The sequence below is a fragment of the Pteropus medius genome, unplaced genomic scaffold, assembly GCF_902729225.1.
Source record: "Pteropus medius unplaced genomic scaffold, Ma_sr-lr_union100, whole genome shotgun sequence".
Classification (NCBI taxonomy): Eukaryota; Metazoa; Chordata; class Mammalia; order Chiroptera; family Pteropodidae; genus Pteropus; species Pteropus medius.
Window position 1 is genome coordinate 263,968 of NW_024342647.1, and position 21,102 is coordinate 285,069.

Consider the following 21,102-nt stretch of genomic DNA (forward strand, 5'->3'; position numbering starts at 1 on the left):
AGAGCAGTGCGCCTGCGTGCCGTCAGCTGCGCATGCGCAGGCGCCTGGCGGCCCTTGGCGGTCGAAAGGGGAGTTCAAGGAGACGGGGGCGACGCGGCTGCGGGTGCCTCGTCCGGGTCGGGGCAGCAGCCACCATGCCGGGGATAGTGGAGCTGCCTACTCTGGAGGATCTGAAAGTGCAGGAGGTGAGGCTCGTCCGGAGGACAGGCAAGCGGGGCATGGGGCTGCAGCTTCCTGGGCCTGGGCCTGGGCCCGGGCCCAGCCCTGCTTCGACTCAGCAGACCCTGGGCCCTGGAACCCCCGCCCCATGTCCCCCAACATAATACACAGGTCAATCCCCGGAAGCCCCTTCCTCAGCGTCGGAATTGCCCCACCCCAGCCCGCAGTGGTTCGAGAACTCTTTCTCCCTCCCCCCACAGCGACCTGCTTTACATGAATAATAGTGGTACTTTTTACTAAGCACCAACCAGGGCCACTTTACTTAGTTTATGTCACTTAATACTCAAACCTTCCTGCGAAGCGAGTATACAACTCCAGGTGCTCACAGTCGAGGGAGAGACAGTCACTTTAAAGTAGCATCATCGGTGCGGAGTGCTTTAGAGTGGAGCTAGGAAGCCACAGAAAAAGGAGGTAGATTTTGGAGCGTGAAATTGCTAACAGCTCAGGGAAGGTGTTTGGTAATATGACTTGTAAAGCATTCAGTTATTTAAGAGATAGCATTTGAATAATTACCATATGACTATACACTGGAAAGTAAGAGGTAATGCCCCTGCTCTCAGAGTTTATAATGTAATAGAGAGACAGACATAAAAAGGCAGTGGCAATACAGTATTTTTAGTACTATGGGAAGTGAAGACCGTACAATACTAATTATAGCAAACATGATCAAGCCTTCTCTAGATGTCAGGCAGGATTTACATACGTTAATTCATGGAACCCTAACAACACTATGAGGAGGGATATAATTGGTCTCTCCTAAGGAAACAGTCCCGAGAGAAGTGATTTGCCCAAGGTCACACAGCTAGTAAGTGGTAGAGCTGGAATGTGAACCCAGTCTGATTTAAGACTCATGCTTTTAAACTACTGTATTAGCAGAAACTCAGAAGAGTGAGAAGGCTTAGCAGAACCTTCTGTGTTAAGGGAGACAAGTGCTGTTGGGTGAGACTCTAGTGTTGGTGGGACACAGCAGTTGCTGAGCCAGGAGAGGTACCTTGGGCTGAGGCAAGACTGGGGTGCACATTCCATAAGGCCAGACTAAGCAGTTTGGACTCTATCCTATAAGTGAGGTGATGGGGAGTGGTAGACGGATTTAAAGCAAACGAGTGTCATGGTAGGTCTGGATAGTAGAAAGATCAGGCTACAATGGAGGAGAGGGAGGGCGAGACTAAAAATTATGTGCCTGAAATTATATCCCAGGCACTGTGTTAAGTGTTTTACACGCACTACTTAATCTTATATGCCTGTGAGAATGGCAGCTATTATTTTCCTCAGATGAAGAAATTTTTAGTTGTGTTCAGAGATTTTATAATAAGATGACATTTACTAAAAGTTAGGGGTTGGGTACTGCCAACAGTCTTGTTTCTTGCACTGCTGTGAAGCTGCAAGAATTTTATGTCTGGAATAAACTCGCCTTTAGGCTTCACATAGTTGAGTTGAGAAACAGATAATTACATAAATAACTAAAATACAAGACAGAGTATGATTAAATGCTATGGAAAAGAGTCAGACATGGTTTAAGAAAAGAGTAGGATTTGAAGTTGTATCTAAATTCTAGGCCTCACTGCTCGGTTACCTTGGTTAGTCACTTTTAGCGTATGCAAACATAGTTTTATTTGTAAGATGAAGTGATTTCCAGCTATATAATTCTCTGAGGCTATAAAGGGGACAGAAAGCACTTCTTGGGCATAATGTAAGAATTTATAGGCAGAGATGGAGAGAAGAGCTTTCTAAATGAGGGTAAGATCTAAGCAAAGGTAAGGAGATGGGAAAATGCAGGGGGCCCAAAACGAGTTCTGGAAACAGTGAGTTCAGTGTTCTGAGAGGCAGCAAGAGGTCCCTTTTTGAGGTGTCCAGGGGAAAGGGCTGGAACAGTAGTTTGGATCCAGAAGGTTTGAATACCCTATAAGAAGTTTAGGCTTTATGCTGCTGTTAAGCCCGAATCTGTCAAGGGTTTTGTTGCTAATTTGTTTTAATAGCAGAATAAAATAATTATTTTTTAGGACGATCACTCCAGCAACTCTGAAGAGTGGATTAAATAGAGGACAGGAAAAGCAGGGAGACTGGTCTTGGTGGCTGTTGAAATAAATGAAGAAGATGTTAATGAGCTCAACACAATTGGTGACTATGCTTACAGAGAGGAAAGAACAAATTAGCCTAGAATTGATCAGATTTAGCGATGACTTAGGTATCAGAATCAGGAAAGTTGAGGAATCAGTGTCAGATTTGCAACCTGACAGTGATATTGGTGAAGCCAGAAGAAGGAGGTTTGAAAGTCAAGTTAAACACATCTTGGACCTTTCTGACTTTGGAGTTATGACACTTCTCCATGGAAAAAGTGTCAGAGCTTTGGCCTAGAAACTCCTTGTACACATTGACAATTTTCAATAAAAATAATAGCTAATATTTATGATGTACTTTCTTATGTGTTAGGCACTGTTCTTAATATATTTGTATGTATTAACTTATTTAATCATAACAGTTCTATCACATAAGTACTGTGATTCTCCATTTTATATAAATTAAGTAAAATATAAGGTATAGTATAAATTAAGTGCTATACAAAGGTGCAGACATGGTTGAAGGAAGAGAACGAGACTAGAAGATGGATTGTAGCTTGTAAGAGTCTTTGCCTCCCTTTCTATACCTGCAGACTGATATAAACCTGCTGTGCAGTAAGGCTTTTGTCAGGATAAATCAGGAAGGACGTTGAAATTCTGTGTTCTTTGAGACAAAGGGAGTGAATGGATTTGAGAGGGTATTCACAGTAAGCAGCTGTCAGGGATGTTGTATCTGTTAGAATTCGTCAGTCTCAGTGAAGAAGCAGGTGAAGGGACATGATGACATCTGAAGTTCTTTGCCACCTCAGTTGATGGTGATGTAGTGAGAAGAGGCCTGATTGGAGGTCACAGTCTCTGGATTCCAGTTCTGTGGTTGTCACCTGCTGTGTCATCTTGAACACGGCTCTCTTTTTTCCTCAGGATAGATTCAGTGTGGTTCTCAACCTTTATTTCCATGTGACAGCATATTTGATGTGCTCAGCACCATGGGTGTACTTAGATTTTGATAAAACCTCTACGTTTGTATGAGCGTAAAGCAAAGCACGCCATAGGTTTCTTGGGGCATGATAGCTATGAAGGCATTTAAATTACTAAATCAGTTTGAGTCTTGATTTTTATTCTCCCAGCTCCTCATGGGTAATACAGCAAACAAGTACATACCACTAATTAACCTAAAACTCTTATTATGAAAAACTAATACAAAATTTTACAGATTTTTAAACAAATTTATTAGAATTGTCATGGCAGATTTCACTTACATCGTAAGTTCACCTTTGGTAATTATAACAGTTGTAATATTAGTAGACATAGTCACAACTTTATTCTCTTCCTAGAGTGTGTAGATGAATTACTCTCTTCATCTTTCCTTGCCTTTTAGTAGTAATTCAACCTAAGCTGAATGGAATTCATGAAAAATGAAATTATAAAATTCTCGATTATAATAAAAATAATTATAAAATTGTACTCACAAAAAATTTATAAAATATTTGCAAATCAAATCCAGTGGTATATTAAAGCATAATACACAATGACAGGCTAGATTTTATTCTGGATACAGTGAGTCAGTTTTAGAAAGTCCGAAAGTGCTTTACATTACATTTACAGGTTAACGAAAAAGAAACCTGAACACTTCAGTCTTTCCTGGTGGAGAAAAAAGCAATAGTAAAATCACTTAGGATTAGAAAGAAACTTCCTTAATGAGGAATATCTAAACTCTATCCCAAACACCAGCAAAAAATGTCATTGCAAACTGCACTTTAAAGATTAGAAAAAGGCAGGGTTGCCTGCTGCCGTTGCTGTTCATCTGTATTATCCTGGAGGTTCTGGTTAGAGCAATAAGATAGGAAATAGAGGAAAGAGAAGAAGAAGATATAAATATCAGAAAGGAAGGGTGGCAGTTTTTATTTGTAAATGGAAGTTTTCCCATTAATTCTCTTAAGTTCTGTATCAGAACTAACAAGAGTTCAGTAGCTGTGGCTAGAGAAGATACAGTATACAAACACCAGTAACCAATATGAAAATCTAATAGAAAAAAATCCTATTTCGATAGGATTAAAAATGTTAAAATACTGAGGAATAAATAAGAAATGTGCAGGGTTCCTATATGAAGGAAACTCATTTCAACTGAAGAACAGAAAAATGACCTGAATTAATAGAGACACTGTGTTCTGGATGAGAGGGCATAATTCATGTTTTCTTACTTCTTTTGTAACTATTGGATCCCCAACAGCTACTTTTGCTAGACACTATTTTGACTGCTTGGTGAAACAGTATGCATTGCATTTAATTAAAGTTTGGATTAGGGAGAACTGACAACTTTACAGCATTGGATGTCTGTTGAAAACAATCCGTACCCTCTTGGAGCTTAGGTTCTAGTGGTCACACATGGAGTGACCGCTGATCCCAGCTTTTATAAAATGATTAGAGAAAGACACTTTGAGGAGGTAACATTTGAGCAGAGACCCAATATTGCAAAAGTGCCTGTTCCTTTCTAATTTAATATATAACTAAACTTAGTATAAATCCAGTGCAGATTTTTTGGGCGTGGGGTGGTGGTCATCTGGAAGGATAGCCACAACAATTTTGAAAAGGAAGACCACGGAGTGTTCTGTTAAGTTACAGTAATGAAAACGTGATGCTCGCCCAGGAAGAGGTAGTGCAGAAGAGGCCGGTGGGACTTTTGCTGCAGCAGCTGTTAGGCCTGGGACTGTGCATGTCCCTGTGAGCAAGCTGTAACTGCACCATTTCTCCAGAATGTGAGTGAGACGGACATAGTTGTAGGGATGGCTACCTTGGGTATATGCTGTAATTTAAAAAAATTCACAGATTTTAGTACTTGATTATTAGTAATCTATCTTTCTATTAGATATATTTTACTGTTCTAATAGTAGATGTGTATTATCTAATAGAGGTAAGAAAGCATGAATTATGCCCTCTCATCCAGAATATTCTCATATTCTAATTTACTTTTATGTCTGGAGAGGAGACTCATGGAATCTCCCCAGAATTGGTTCCTCCCATTATGTCCCAGAATCCTCCATTTCCCTTCAGAGCTCCCCTTTCTCTGTGATAAAGACGTAAGGGTTCTATTAGGGCCACCATCTCCTAATGTCTGAGTGAGGATAGTAACGTCAGCCTAGTGAGACGATTGGGAAGGTGTAGAAAGTCATGGATGTGAAAGAGCTTTGTGATCTCTAAGGCACTGTAGGTCGCAAAGGCTAATTACGGCAATCCCGTCGTTCCTTTCCTCTCCAAAGTCACGACAGCTACCTTTGTGTCCCCTCTGCTTTGACCAGCATGCCGTGACGTTGAGAAAGTGGTGTCCTGGTCACAAACCTGTGGTCTTTCTCCCATGTGCCTTTCCCCCAGGTGAAAGTCAGTTCTGCTGTGCTTAAAGCTGCGGCCCATCACTATGGAGCTCAGTGCGATAAACCCAACAAGGAGTTCATGCTCTGCCGCTGGGAAGAGAAGGACCCGCGGCGCTGTATTGAGGAAGGCAAGCTAGTCAACAAGTGCGCTCTGGACTTCTTCAGGTGAAGGCCTTTTCACATCAGTGCCGGTTCGGTTAAAACATCAGGTTTTGAACAGCCTGCTAGTTAAAGGGAAGGATCGTTTTAATGACTAATTTTAGTAGGAAATGCAAGGCTGTGAAATCAGATAGACCAAAGCAAGCACACAATAAGCGATAGTTATTTTTGTTATTTGTTTTGGTAATTTGGCAAGTTCTATAATCTCCATGAATCTGTTTCCAAATTATAGCGTAATTAATACCCATCTTATACGGGATTGTTATGAAAAATTTGAAAAGGCACATAAAAACAACTCAGCTCCGTGCTTGTTAGCAGGTACCGCTAGATTGTTATCTTTATCATTACTACAGAACACACAATTATGATGGAAAGAAAAATGTGTTCAGAGCCAAGTTTTGGGGTAGGGTCTGGTGCTTTGATACTGTAAGTAAAAAAAATATCTAAATTGTAATTATAGAGAAACGTTTTAACAGCCATATTAGATCTGTGTTAAAAGGGATGGAAACTCAACTCAGAGGGTGTTGGCTCATGTAACTGTAGTTCAGAAATAGGACTGGCATCAAGCAGGGCTGGATCCAAGGGCTTAAATAATTTCACAGCTTTGCCTCTCCTCTTCTGCCACCAGGCTTTTAATTCTGCTTTCCTGTCGAACTCATTTTCAAAGAGACTCTTTCCTTTCTATAGCAAAAATGGTCACCAGCCACTCCGAGCTGCTATGCTACTTGCTTAGCAAATGTGCACAGAGTCCCACTTCTCCAGTGACTGGAGCAGAGGTCCCTGGCCTGGAGGGTTGATTTCATATGCATGTCTTTGAATCAGTTGTGTTTCAGGAGATAAAATGCTTCGATTGATCAGGCTCGCAGTGGGTATAGACTTAGATTTATTTAAACAACATTGCTGAGAGATAGGGAGGGGTTGTTTCCCCGAGGAAAATTAGAAGGATGTTACAGAAGAATAGGGAATGACTGCTGGCTAGGCAAAACCCACAGCTGTCCAGTATAATGACGTCAGGGGGAAAACGCAAGTTTCTTTGCATAATAGCTACTTTCCTTCTTTCTTGCTTCTGCTGTCTTTGTCCATGTGCAGAGATATTTTTGTGGTTAAAGTCATAGTGTGTCTACATTTTAAAATTCATTTTACACTTGAAACTGTTGGGAACATTCATTCAAATTGCTATATTGTCTTCCTGATCACCATTTTTACTGGCTATATAATATTCCATCAGTAGATAAAACAACCATAATGTACTTGACCAATTCCTGTTATTAAACATCATTGTCGATTCCAGCTTTGGCTGTCTTTCATAAATCTGCAGTGATCACCTTCGTATATACATCTTTTCCAGTTTTTAATCAATTCCTTGCCATAAATTCCAGCAGCGAGATTATTTTATAATAGGCTTTTGACATTTTTTATGACTCTTGAACTATAGCTGCCATTTTTTAAAGTTCAGTCAGTTTCTGCTGTTCTCAGCACTGTGTCTTTATATACCTCACCATCATTACATATTATTTAAATATTTGTTAGGTACAAAGTGATATTTTATTCTTGCTTGAATTTGCATCGATTTGACTGCTAACAGTTGTTTATTTCTTTTATTTGAGCCAAAACTAACAACATTGCCAGGCTGTAAGTTCTCAAATGATTCCACATTTTTTATTTTCTAAGAGAATTTTGGCAAAACATTTCTCTTTTGGCCCAGAGGTGGTATGTTTAAGTGGGAAATGTTTGGCTTTCACAAGCCCCCAAGGTACCTAACTGCCTCCATGAGAAGAATCTCTCACTGCTGAAGTTGCTGGTTGTAGGCATTGGTAGGTAATGTCTGTTGGGCGTGGGTGCCAGGGTGCCAGGGTCCAGAACAGAGACCAAGTACTAGAGTAGTGGTTTGCAGGCCTCCTTCTGCCACAGAATTTTGGAGGAACGCAAAACACCCATTGGAAACAGTAGCTCACTACCAGAATGATTCTCATGTGGAGGTTTGGTGGGTACAGTTTTGTGTACTATGGAAATCCAGCTCAGCGAGGCCAAAGGTACTTCAGAAGAGCTCCCTACAACTTTGATAGTCCTTCTTCCTTCCTGTTGCACACCCTGCCACCCCCAAGGTTATACTCAGAATACCTGGAAGGCTACATAAGAAACCGGTAACAATGGTTGCCTCCCAGGAGGGGAACTGAGCAGGAATGGAAAGCAGATTTTTCACTGTGTATTTCCTTCGACCATCTCTGAGGTTCTTCCTGAGCCATGGCAAATAAGATTCCTGTGTTGAGTGTAGTAAGAGTCTTGGAATATGACAAGCAAGCAGTTCATAATTATTCCTTTGGGGGAAGGACGTGTTCAGCATTTCTTTCACTGCCTCAAATATGACTTTTTCCTAGAATAGTGATATTTTATTCTTGCTTTAGTTTTCATTTATTTGATTACTAGGAAGGTTGAATGAAGGAGAAGGAATTCTGCGAAATAATTGAGGCTTATCCCTTCAATACACAGAAGTTACTTTTTCTTCAACCATTTTTGGTGGTCACAAAATGAATTATTATTTTTACAAAATGAATTAATATATTGCCTTGCTACTTAATAGAGAGCACCAAATATAATTTAACTTGAATTAATAACAACAGTCATCTCTGTTTTTGTTCAGTACGTTATAGAATGAGGACCTTGAGCTTTTCGGGAGTGTAGGGCATTGTGATTCTGTCTCTGTTGCTCTGATCTCTCACCTTTGTCAGATTACGCCTCCTTCTCTTCTAAACTTGCTAAATGAATATCATCTCTAGAAAAGGAAAAATAGGCTCCAAGTGAGTTTTCCTCTGAGCAGAGTATATGTGCCTTAGACCACAGTCTTAATGGCAGGTTTTTTCATTTCTTGTTTTAAATTTTGCTGCATAAAGAAATTAGGTTTTATTCCTCAGAGGTCGTTTTTTTACTTATTGATTCTCAACCTGAGGATCTCCAAGTTGTAAGCAAGGTAAGAGCATTTACTCCCATCCTCCTCAAAAAGCAAGGCTGTGTATTGAGGCCTGTACCTATTTTTTACCCACATTTCTGCTTTCATTGTTTTGTGAAGAGCTCCCTGTAACCTAGCCCTCTTTTCCAGGCAGATAAAACTTCACTGTGCAGAGCCTTTCACAGAATACTGGACCTGCATCGATTATTCTGGCCTGCAGCTGTTTCGTCGCTGTCGCAAACAGCAGGCGAAGTTTGATGAGTGTGTGCTGGATAAGCTGGGCTGGGTGCGACCTGACCTGGGAGAGCTGTCCAAGGTAAGAAGGTTTCCTGCTTTCGGGCTCACGCTCCCGCGGACGGGTGGGTAAAGGCGGGAGGTGGTCAGGAAAGGGTCTTCTGTGAGTACAGATGTGATGCGAGAAATCCACATTTACCTAACAGGTCAATTAGGGAGTGATTATACACAATCCTGAAGAGAGTTTATTTAATAGAGATATCCTTTTAAATAGCTCTTCCAGCATATGCCGATTTATTTGTGGTTAATTAGCTAATTGATGAACAGAAAGGAGTAGATGAAGATAAGCATAAACGAAATGTTAGGGGACACTGTCAGTTGAAAACATTGAGGTTATTGTGGAATTCATTGGGAAAATGGGATCAGAGTTATGCCAGACTTTTCAGGAACATACCTCAGGCGAAAAAAGTACATGCCTTTCATTTTTCTATTCTTCTGTATTTCCTATCTCAATTGTGATACCACTATCTGTTGAAACATCAAAGCTAGAAACCTGAATATCTTTTTCTTCACTTCCTACTCTTTCTTTTATACAGTCATCAATTCCTGTAGATCAGCATCTCCTGGAACATTTTTGAACCCTTTCGCTGTCTCCGTTTCTTGAACAGGAAACCCTAACCTGGGCTATGTGAATTTCTGGAAGGGAGGTGGGTGGATCAGTTAGACTTTAGAAGACAATGCGTCCTCCGAAATTGAAGAATTTAGGACATAATTACATCTTTACTGTAGGCATGATCTGTGTGGAAAATAATGTTTCTTTAAAAAAGCTCTTTAGGAGCTCTCTGTTGCTTGCAGGATAAGGCATCCTCTGCATATCCCGGCATTTGAGATCCTTTATGATCTGACCCATCCTTGAGCCTCATTACCCTCCACTCCCTCTGGGACAGCATAGGTACCAAGGCATGGAGGAAAAACTCAGGTTTTGAATGGAGACAGATAGTAGATTTGAATCTTGGTTCCACTGCTTAATTGCTATGGGATCTTGAGCAGATAGCTTAATATTTCTTATCCTGCCATGTCTACAAAATGGGACAGTATTAATCCCTAGTTTTCTGTGAGGATTAAGCTAGAAGGAGCCTATGTAAATCTCCAGCCTTGTGCTTGGCACCTAGGTCCACAACTAATGTCTTCTGCTTGTATATAATGTCTGTGGATAGTTGTGTGTCATAAGTAGATGAATGACTTAGCAATTTTTTTTATATCTGGCTTGATTATTTTACTTAAGATACCTTCTTTTGCTGCACTGAACAAATTTTTAATAATTGATAATTCTAAGTTGCAAAGTGGTAGAACTTATACATTTAATAATGAAAAGTACCTTTCCTCATTTCTGTCTCATGAAAGGAGAATTAGGAAATCATGCTGTTAAGAGAATATTCATGAATCTTTCTATTAACGTTTTTAAAAACCTATCAAATAAAAAAGTATCATCTTAACCCTTCAAAAGTATATTTCTTTAAGAGGATTCTCAGTTTTAGTTATACTTAAAATCAGTATTCAATCTCTTCCTAGAAAGGGGTAATCAGCTAGATAAAGCCTAACTTTTAGCTTCATCACTTTTGCATCCTGTTTCTCTGGATTGCCCTGCCCTCCTATGTTCCCCTAGTGCTGTGGTCCCCAACCTTGGAACCAGGGACCGGTGCTCCTATGAGACTCTGATGCCTGGTGATCTGAGGTGGAGCCTTTCCTAGGCAGAATTGCTCTCACTTGTAATTCTATCATCCTGATAATATTAATATTGAAAATAACTTTTGGAGCACCTGCTATGTCTACTTCAGGCACTTTGTGTATATTATCCTAATAATCTTGTGAGCTAATAGCCCCAGTTTAGAGATGGGAAATTGAAGGTTAAGCCGCCCACTGTCATTGACATAGCGATTGGCTTGACCACATGCTTCTGCTCCTTTTCTCAAAATTTTGAGTATAGCACAAAAGTGGAAATTATTTTATTGTTCTTTCCACAATAATTTGCTCTTTAAAGGGGTCCTTTTATTACTTTCAGTTTGGGAAACATTTTTCTTGATTTATTTCATAGATATCTTGAATTTCATAATGGAGCTTCAAATGCCAGCTGGAGGCATTTGTAATTACTCAACTGAGCAATAAGGAGCCATTAGTGATCTCTAATGATAGTAGAGAGATGAGAACGCTGTTTTAAAAACAAAAAACCACTCTGGACCTGTGGTCAGAAACTTAGGTTCCGGCTCTAGCTCTGGCATTTACCAAGTGGGCCTCCCTTGTCCTTGCCTGTGAACAAGAGGCAATAATGCCTCATAGGGTGGTTATAGTAATAATTGTGCAACCATGTTCCTGAAAGCTCTATTCACAGTAAATGTTTTTTGAATTTATACATGTAGGAAGATGAATCTGGTCATGTTACGTGGAGTGACGTAGAGCTCAGACCACTGGATAACCAGACTGATAATAGCTACGGCCTTGTGTCTTTCCACTTTCTGGGCTTGTTTCCTTATCTTTAAAATGAGAACAATTTCTGCCGGGTTTCTGGTGGAGATTTTTGTGGCCATCGGGGGCTAATGTGGGTGTAAACACCTCATCTGGTCCCCGTTACTGCAGTTCAGCTCCACCCTCTCTCCTGGCCCGTTGGCTCAGCTCTGCACTTCCGGTCTCACCACTGCAGCGTAGACTCCACACCCTCCAGCCCGCAGGTGGGACTGAGTTTCTTCTGTGCGTCAGGTTACCGTCAGGTTACCATCAGTTTGAAGTCCAAACACCTCTCCCTGTCATTCGGTCCCCTTCATCATGCGGCCCCCTGCCTGCGAGTGTAGCGTGTTACTGGACAGCACAGGCTTTGGAGTAGGCAGATCTGGCTTTGAGCACTAGTTCCACTATTGGCTAGGTGGCCCCAGTGAACTCTGCAGAATGACCTCTTAGGGGCGTGAGCCCGAGGTGGAATAAAGTGCCCAGCATCGTTCCCAACAGCACTAGGGTGAGGTTAGGTGCCTCGTCTCCCAGCACTCTGTGTGTCGCCTTGGCTTTGGCCATTCTAAAGACATGCCTCTCTCTTCGTGTGTACTGCTCGTTTTGTTGGAATGTCTTTTCCTCCCCAGTCATCCTGGTTGGCTCCTGGCTCTCAGCCTTCAGGGCACGTCAGGTGCGCGGTACCCTTGCCCCCAAGCACTCGGTGCGCCTCTCCATCGTGGCGATTTGGTTAGGGAGTCTCAGTCCATTTTCTTGTTTAGCTCCTTCGCTGGACTGCGAGCCCCTTGAGAGCAGTGCGTGTCTTGTTCCCGTCTGTGTCCCCAACTTCTGCCATGCGGAATCACACACACTGAAATGTCTTAAGTGTTTATTCGAGGATTAAACAAGTCTAAACGTGGTTTTCTGGGCCTTCAAAGAAGAAGAGTAGCTGGGGCAGCAGGAACAGAGAGGGACAGTGGGAGACGCGTTCACGGTCACAGACGGCTCCACCTTACTTTCTACTTTGCTTCTTTCCTCTCTATGCACCCTCGCAGGTCACCAAAGTGAAAACAGATCGACCTTTGCCAGACAATCCCTATCACTCAAGATCAAGACCGGAGCCCAACCCCAAGATCGAAGGAGATCTGAAGCCTGCCAAGCATGGAAGCCGCCTTTTTTTCTGGACCATGTAAAACTGGGTCCACGGCCCAAACTCAGTCACACACCCAGACAACAACTGACAAAAACTCACACACGGTTTGCATCGACTGATAGAGAGTTCTTTCCGGGATCACAAACATTAACAAAAAAGTTAATTTATGTGACTTGGCAGTTATTCTATACCATTTCCTGGACATTAAAAATTTTAAAGGAAACAGTTGTATTTTATGATGTTTTATATAACCTTTTGGCCTTTAAAGATGACTTCCCCTTGCTTTTTCTCCGTGGTCCTGCCCGTTCCTCTCTCTCTTTGCTTTAAGTAGGCATTTGTGAGCGTGGCAGGGGAGCCACGTTAGGTCATGGAGAAATGACTGTAGAGGAAAGGCTTGGTTACCTGAGACAGCTCCTCGGAATATGTCTGTTTCACACATTTTGAAGTCTCAACTCTCTTCCCACCCAACCTCTCGGACAAATAGATTTCCCTAAAGGTCATACAAGGGAAGCGTCCGGGATAGACGTGCAGAGACGTTTGCGCCTGTGACTCAGGCCATGGGAGGGGCCTCCTGGCTGGGTCTTCGGCAGCCTTGCTCAGAGTTTCTTAAAGAACCAAACTTCCACCACTTCCCCTTGATATCCCATCCTCAAGCGTTATAACCCAGATGTTTTTCCTGATAGACAAGGGAGGTGGAGGCTGAGCTCTCAGTTCCAAAGCCAGGAAGTCGGGAGGTCTGAGTGTCAATTCCAAGCTTGGGTGTGTTCCTTAACCTCTTAGGGGAGGTTGAATTTGAGGACAAACTAAAGGGAACGTGCTTATCTACCTCCTGGGCAGGTTAAAGCCACAAGTATTTATAAAGCTCTGGTTCAAAGCACTATTATGTCTTTATTTTCCCTTTCGTTCAATTCCTTTTTCACTTCTAGGCTATTTCCTCTACATCTGACTAGGTCACTTTACACCTGATTGTGGCCTTAAATCCCATATGACCCTGCGTAAGTTGTCTCAGCTCCCTAGGCCTTGGTTTCTAAGGCACAGAGCTCTGAAAAGTGAAGTTGTATAAGAGTCTAAAGGCTTTTCCAACTTCCATTCTAGATACTCTAGGTGGACAGATGACTGTGAGATTGTAGACATGAGGTACAGGGCCTGTTGCCCAAAGTTAGGACAGTTAAAGCATTATGTGATCTGCCTTCCCCCTACCCCCACCCTGTTCTGACCCCACAGTTGGGAGCATTTTGGGTAAACCTTACTCCCACCTGTTCTACAAATGTTCCTTGCTAGCTGCCTTTGCCTTATTCTCCAATTCAATGAAGAAAAATAATAGGTTCTTAAATTTATAAAACAGTCAAGGCAACATCCGTTAACCTCTTGGTGGCCAAGTAACGGAAAGTCACCTCTGTCGGGGCAAGTACGAATGTGGCTACAGATTGGCATTTATGTGATACCTCAAGCTATGTGTTGCTTCCTCGGTTCTTTCTGCAAAGGAAGCTGGGATTTACATAACTGGAAAATGATCACTGAGCACTGCGCCTGTGCCAGGTGCTGTATATATGTAACCTTCAACGCTCAGAGCCCTTTGAAAGAAACTCTGTTTTATGTCATGCCCATTTCACAGACGAAGGCACTAAAGCCTTAGGGAGAGGTAAGATGTTCTAGTCTTATGTGGGAAATGGGATATCAGTGAAGATTGCTTCTAATGCCATGTTCTTGTCCTTCAAAGTCATCAGTGGTTCTCTGCCTTGGATGCATGCTGCAGTCACCTCTGAAGACCTTAAATGCTGATGTGTGGATCCCACCCCTGAGAGATTCCGATTGCATTGTTCTGCAGTACGTTGGGGGCATGGTGTTTTTGAAAGCTCCCCAGGTTTTTCTAAGGTGAAACCAGGGTATAGGTCCACTGACTGATTTTTATGTGAAGCATGTCCAGGAGATGAAGTGCTAGTCATGGCGGCTATGCTGAGATTTAAACCCAGATACATCTGATTCCACAGCCCATACTCTTAATATATGCCACCGCTTATATTAAAATGAAGATTCTGATTCAGTAAGTCTGGAGTAGGACCTGAGATTTCTAGTAAGCTGCTCATTGGTGGTCACTTTGCCGGTCTGTGGACCACACTGAGTGACAAGGAAGAAGCCATTGTCTTTCTGAGTGCAGGTTCCATGTCTGACTAACCCACTGCAGGGTCCAGCTGCAGGCGCTCCGTGAGTGTTCATTCATTTCTTCAGAATCAGAGCAACAAGTCCTGAACTGTTAATAGCTCCAACTTCAGTTCTAGGATGTTTTAACTTTTGCCCAAGTTGGACAGCAGTTCTTGCCTTCCCCCACTCCCCACCTTGCTTTGAATTCCTTGAACAAAGAAACTAACTTTTGGCTTTCCTGTATTCTTGATAGAAGTACACCACCTCATAGCCTTCTAGGACCGAAGAATCTAAAGATAAAATTCCTAAAATCTCTCACAACAAATGCATCTCACAATTTCTGTGGGCGAAAGGTCACAGAACAATTTGCAAGCAGTTATTGTGCAGGCTCCCCGAGCAGGGCTCCAAATAATAGTCAGAAAATCTAACTGCTGGTTTGGCTTGAGAATAATGAGACTAATTCCTTACATTCCCAAAGGAAATTTATCTGCCCTTTTCCTCGGCCAAGCCTGTTCCTGTCTTCCCTATCTGAATCTATGGTGTCTCCATCCTCCCAGTGTCAAAACATGAGATGCACCTCTGACTCCTTCCGCTCACTTCTCTCCGTGTTCCAATCCAGCACCAAGTCCGGTCGAGTTCCTTCTGTAATCGCTCACATTTGCGACTTCCTCTTCTATCTCACTGTCACTGTCCTAGCCTAGCCTGTTTTTGTTCCCCTGCCTGGATTAATAACACCATTTCCTATTGGGTCTCTCACCTTCATCTTACCCTCCAGTCTATCCTCCAACGTGCTACATGTGCCTCTGCTGCTCAGAAACCTTCAGTGGCTCCTGAATGGCCTTTGGATGCTCCAAAACCTGGCCTTAGCCTAACCCATTTTTCCCCACCATTATTTTAATGTCTCCTTATCATGTACCCTACAGTCTCCAAATGTCATTCCTCAAGAGTGTTTTCCAATTTCCAAATCTTCACTAAGCTACCATCCACTTGCCAAGAAATAATCCTTCCCCCATCTCTGTCCTCTAGAAAGTCTACTCATCTCTTAAGGCAAACACTAGTGCTGTCTTCCTCAGGAAGTGTCCCCTTCCTACAGCCAGAAGTGGTCTTTCCTGCCCCTTTGTTCCCATGACACAATATAGCACGAGAGTTGAGCACAAGGGCTCTGGACTTGGGCTATCTGGGCCTGAATCCAGGCTCTGTCATTTAATAGCTGTGTGACCCTAGGCAAGTCACTCCACCTTTCTGTACTTTATTTTCCCCATTGGTAAAATGGAGGAACAATAATAGTACCTACCTGCCGGGATGGCTCTGAAGGTTTAATGAGTTATACACACAAAATGCTTAGTACAGTGTCAATAAATGATAGCGGTTGTTATAGTACCCTATATGAGGGACACATGTCATGGCATTGGGTATGTCTTATCTCCCCTGGTCTCGGTTTTGTCAGATCTGAACTTCTATCTTATTGATATATCTATAGTTTAGTGTCCAGCACATGACAGACATCCGGGAAATGATTAACTGTACACCAGGTTCATCTTTCCAGAGAACATTCAAACCCTCTCCTCGTTACAGAACAAACAAATTAATTGTGTAGAAAAGGAGTAGTTCTTCGAGGTTAAATTGCTATCTTTGTAGGTATCGAATCCTAGCTGAAAAGCGTTGGGTATAATAAAAGATGTATTTTATGGCCTGACATGAATCATGACATAACTTGGTTTTTAAAAAGTACTAGTTGCGTCTACGGCCATGCTACCCTGAACAAGCCTGATCCTGTCTGATCTTGGAAGCTAAGCAGGATCAGGCCTGGTTAGTACTTGGATGGGAGACCACCTAAAAGACCAGGTGCTGTAGGCATAAAAATAAAAAAGACAGGGATTGTAAACTGACAAGGTCCTTGCAATCTGTGAGGTCAACCAAGGTTTGCCTTAAAAAAAAAAAAAAAAAAAGGACTAGTTGCTTCTACCATGCAGGAAGGCTCAGTTTGGGGTCACGATGTCTTTGTGTGTCTTGATCATTTGTAATATGTGTTGTATGTAATTTGTTTTAATAAGACAGTTAAATATACACATTTATTTACTTTGAAAAAATAAATTAGGACACATTTAAGAGATTAGGGAGAGGTTGCCTCAGGCTTCCTATTGGAGAAGTGATCCATCTGGGAAACACGTAGGAGTTGTCTGGATCCAATGGCCTACACTCTTGTCCTTTGAAGTCATTGAATTTCAGCCTTGAATGTGTGCTGGAATCACCTGGAGACCTTCAAATGCTGATGTCAGGATCCTACCCCCAGGTATTCTGGTTTAATTGGTCTGCAGTGTGTCCTGGACATACAGATTTTGAAATAAATAATGTGACTTTTGCTCGTTTATATACAAGTATACTTTCACAGTGGGAGAAAGAGGCAGTATAGTTGCAGCTGGTACTCTGGAAATTCACCGATGAACTCAGTTCATCGGGCAAATGTTTTACAGCCTCTTAGGTGCTACTTACTGCTCTAGGCACGAGTGGTAAACAAGACAGGCAGAGCCTTGCCCTCGTGGGGCTTCCAGTCCAGTGGTGGAGGCAATAACCAGGTAAATACAGAAACAAGATGATTTCAGGTTGTGATGGTCCCATGAAGGAACCAAAAGGGCTTAATATGAAAGCAAGGAGCTGAGAGATGAGGATGTGTTTAGGAAGTGAGGCCCCTGAAGCTGTCTCAGAGGAAGTAGTGTTTGAGCTTCCTCCCGAAGGGTGAAAAGGAGCCAGCCAGTTAAAGGCTGATGGAAGAGTGTCCCAGCCTGAGGGAACGGTAGGAGCAAAATCCGGAGGCAGGACGGGGCTCGGTGCTTCAGAAAGTCTGGCTGGAGTGTGGGCTCCTGGGTAGATCACAGTGCAGTTGTAGCTTACTTACTCCCCATCTTTAACCTGCTGGGGACATTTGCTGACAGGTGTCCCACAGTGTGCTGGACTAAGTCCGCACTCCTCGGCATGGCAGTTGGTCTCTCCAGAGTCTGACTCAGAGCCCTCCAGCTTCGTCTCCCACATTGTCACCCCACCACACTCGATCCAAACCGAACTCTCCTCTCTGCCATTTCAGTCATCTGGCCTTTCATCGTGCTGTGTCCTCTGCCCAAAAGGTCTCCCCCGCCTCTTCCTGGTGTGAACCCTTCTCTTGAGGTGCCACTCCATGTGCCCCCGAGGTGAATGACATCTTCCTTGGTGTTCATGAGCCTCTTGTGCGTGATGGCTGTTGGACTCCATGAGCAAGAACCAAATCTCGTTTCCCGTGGCATCCACCCCTTCGGGGAACAGCGGCTGGGAGGGAGTCAGTGCTTGGTGATGATCTGCTGAATGAATGTCACATAGCCGTTGGCCTCTCCAAAAGGGAGTAGCCTAGTTAAGAATCAAGTGTGTATCACTCTATGCAGAATAAACATGAGGGTGTTTTCAAAGACAGGCTCGGTTTCTCCTGCAGTGATTAGCACCACTGGAGAAAAAAAGGAGCCCTCGGGTATTTTTTTGTTTTTGTTTTTGTTTTTCAAAAAGATCCCAGAAATCCCTGTCACAGGCTCAGGAAAAATGCCGTCTGTGTACTGAAAGGCGGATGCAGAAAAGGTCAGATTTGGCTACAGTAATAAGAAATATAATTGCACGCTGGTATTCCTTTAATTTGAGGGTTGAATGCAAATTAAGCAGACATGCCCTTTCTGAAAGCCTTGTTCTAATCCGTTCTGCTGCTCTGATGGAAGAACAGAAGCTGAGAAGACGATGATAGGGATGTTTCTCCCTCTTGCCATCCGAAACGAAGGTGGTAGGTAATGTGACAGTAGTTGGATGCGCAGGCTTTATTTCTTTATTTATTTTGATGGTTGAACTTGCAGCATCTTGGTGTTGCTGGGGTGGTTGTTTTCAAGGATCTGAGGTTCCTTGAATTCAAACCAAAGAACTTTCAAGAAAATTCTTTAGCATCTTTTCTTTCCTATCAGTGTGACAGCAGCAAGCACACTTGGAGGAGGAAGCTGGGGTCCCATTTCCGGCTCCATCTCTGACCTTGGTATGCGGCCTTGGCCAAACACTTTCTCCTCTGGGACAGTTTCTTTAGCTATAAAATGAAGTACTGGAGCAAGATGGTATCTAGGCTCATTTCCATGCCAGGAGTTATATGAAACATAGTTTCTCTACTTGCCAACTTACCCAGGGAGATGGTGGAGTTTTGATGATTTTCTTGAGGTAGATCTAATCACCTGGGCGGTTCATTTTGGAAATTTCATTGAAATAAGAAGGGTACTTCGGACCTTTGTTTTACATAAATGACCCACACTGACATTGGAAGGACATGACGTGGAAGAGGTTCAGGGGTTTTGTCAGTCATTTTTCTCATTAGAAATTGTTGTGTGTAACTTTCTTGTTATGTGAGGCTGAGTTTGTTCAGAGGATTAATATGAGGGGCTTCGACCTTAAACATTAAAGAGGAACACTTTGGAGATCATTCCCTATTTGAACTGCCTTCCGAGTGGGCCAAGTCCAGTCTGAAGACTTTAGCCCTTATAAGTTCAGGCTGGCTGACACCGGAGGCTGGTGCTGCAGTCAGGGGCTTCATCTGTGGGAGCAGCAGCACTCGGAATATCGGAGGGGGCCTGAGCATCAGAAGCCAAAAGGGTAGGATGAAATGAGTCAGAGAGTGGGTGCTAGACAAACATCTTCATAGAAATATCTGCAAAGGCTGTGAACAGGCAGTTTGCAGAAGAGAAAATCAGAATGTCCACTAAACACATGGAAAGTTCTTTAACTTCAGTAGCAGTCAGAACAATGCAAACTAAAGCCACGATGAGATGCCATTTTGTTAGTTCAGCAAAAATGTGAAAGGTGGATAATATCAAGTCCTGATGGGGAAATGGGGATTCTCCTACTCTGCTGCTGGGAGTATAAACTGATACATTGTGTTTAGAGGCCAATTTACTGCATCCATCAAAACACCACACGTGTACCGTTCCACACCTGGAAAAATTTATACTACAGAAGTGCTGATGCATGTATTTTAAAAATGTATGCAAGGATGTTCATTGTGCATTGCTTGTAAAAATGGACACACAGACAAATATGACCTAAGTGTCCATCACTAGTAGCAGAGCAGTGGAATGAGTTGCAATAGAATCAAACAATGCAGTCCTAGGCAGCCAGTAAAAAGTCCGGGTGACTCTCTGTGGACATGAAAAATTTCCGTGAGATATGGCTCTCTTGTATGTCAAATTATATAGTGATTATTTGTCCACATGTCCACCTCTCTTTCTTGACCTGAGTTTCTCACAGACAGGAGCTGTGTGTATTTTATCTCTGGCAGAAGGAGAATAAAATCTTGGCCTTATTACCTGCAAAACCGTGGGTCATTGTTTCGCTCCAGGCTGAGTTGATGGCTTGGAGATGGTGAACTGGATGACTGGAAATAGAGGTATGAGGAGGGACAGGAGAGAAAAGGGACAGTGAGGTGACCTGCCCAAGGCCACATGGCTCTCCGTTTACATGGCAAACAGGACCCAAATGGCTGCTCTGTCTGGTGGCCGATGGGCAGTTCACTCTGTGGGACTGGAGAAACATGCTTCACTTTTCTGAGGCTTAACATCCTCCTCTGAGACAGAAAGGTAACAACGGCACGTTTCTTGTCGGCTTGGTAATGAGGCGATCATACATCGCCTGGCACCACGTAGGTCCACAGGAAATGCGACGCCCTCAAGTTGCCAGGCGCACCTGGCAGTGGGGTTGAGAGACAAGCTGGACAGGCGGTGGAGCCGAGGCTGCCCAGCGGAGTGGGAGGAGGGCCGACGGGACGCACCGCCCACCGGCAGGCAGCCCCCAGCGTGGTGTTCCCTGTGAGTCAGCTTTGGGCTAATTGGCCAACAAAGGCACTAATGAAAAGGCCATGTTCCCTGACAAAAGCACCCACCCAGCTCCCAAGCTTGGAGACAGCTGGAACCAGTTGTGTGGCTGTCATCTTTGGGGGGGACTCCAGCCTGCTGGGCATGCGGACACCCTCTTGTTCCGAGTCTGAGCTCCTATGTATTGGCAAGCCCAGTGCCAGGAACCGAGCCCGGGACCAGACCAACTCACAGGATATCAGAATTGGGAAGACCTTATAGATCAGTAAATTCCTTTTACTTTCCAGATGGGGAAACTGAGGCCACAGATGGGAGGGGCTCAGCTGATAGCACAGTTAGGACTGAGCCTGGAACATCCGACTCCCTACCCTGGAGTACCTGCGGGGCGGCCACCAGATATTAAAAAGTTGTGCAGGGCTGGATTTGTGGACAGCTGAGGGGAAGGGCTTGTCAGCAGGGGGAATGCCATGAGCAGAGGTATGAAGGT

The 21,102-nt window shown here is 43.2% G+C and overlaps 1 protein-coding gene and 1 pseudogene across 1 annotated transcript; both read left to right on the forward strand.

Annotated features, from left to right (window-relative positions):
• The first annotated feature begins 20 nt into the window (after positions 1 to 20).
• Positions 21 to 12,838, forward strand: NDUFA8 (NADH:ubiquinone oxidoreductase subunit A8). The gene is made up of 4 exons (XM_039866695.1): positions 21 to 185; positions 5,646 to 5,809; positions 8,901 to 9,066; positions 12,518 to 12,838. The coding sequence occupies exons 1-4, from the start codon at positions 33 to 35 to the stop codon at positions 12,653 to 12,655; spliced, it is 621 nt and encodes a 206-aa protein (XP_039722629.1). The 5' UTR covers positions 21 to 32; the 3' UTR covers positions 12,656 to 12,838.
• A 3,658-nt stretch (positions 12,839 to 16,496) lies between these two features.
• Positions 16,497 to 16,614, forward strand: LOC120605852 (uncharacterized; annotated as a pseudogene).
• The last annotated feature ends 4,488 nt before the right edge of the window (positions 16,615 to 21,102 follow it).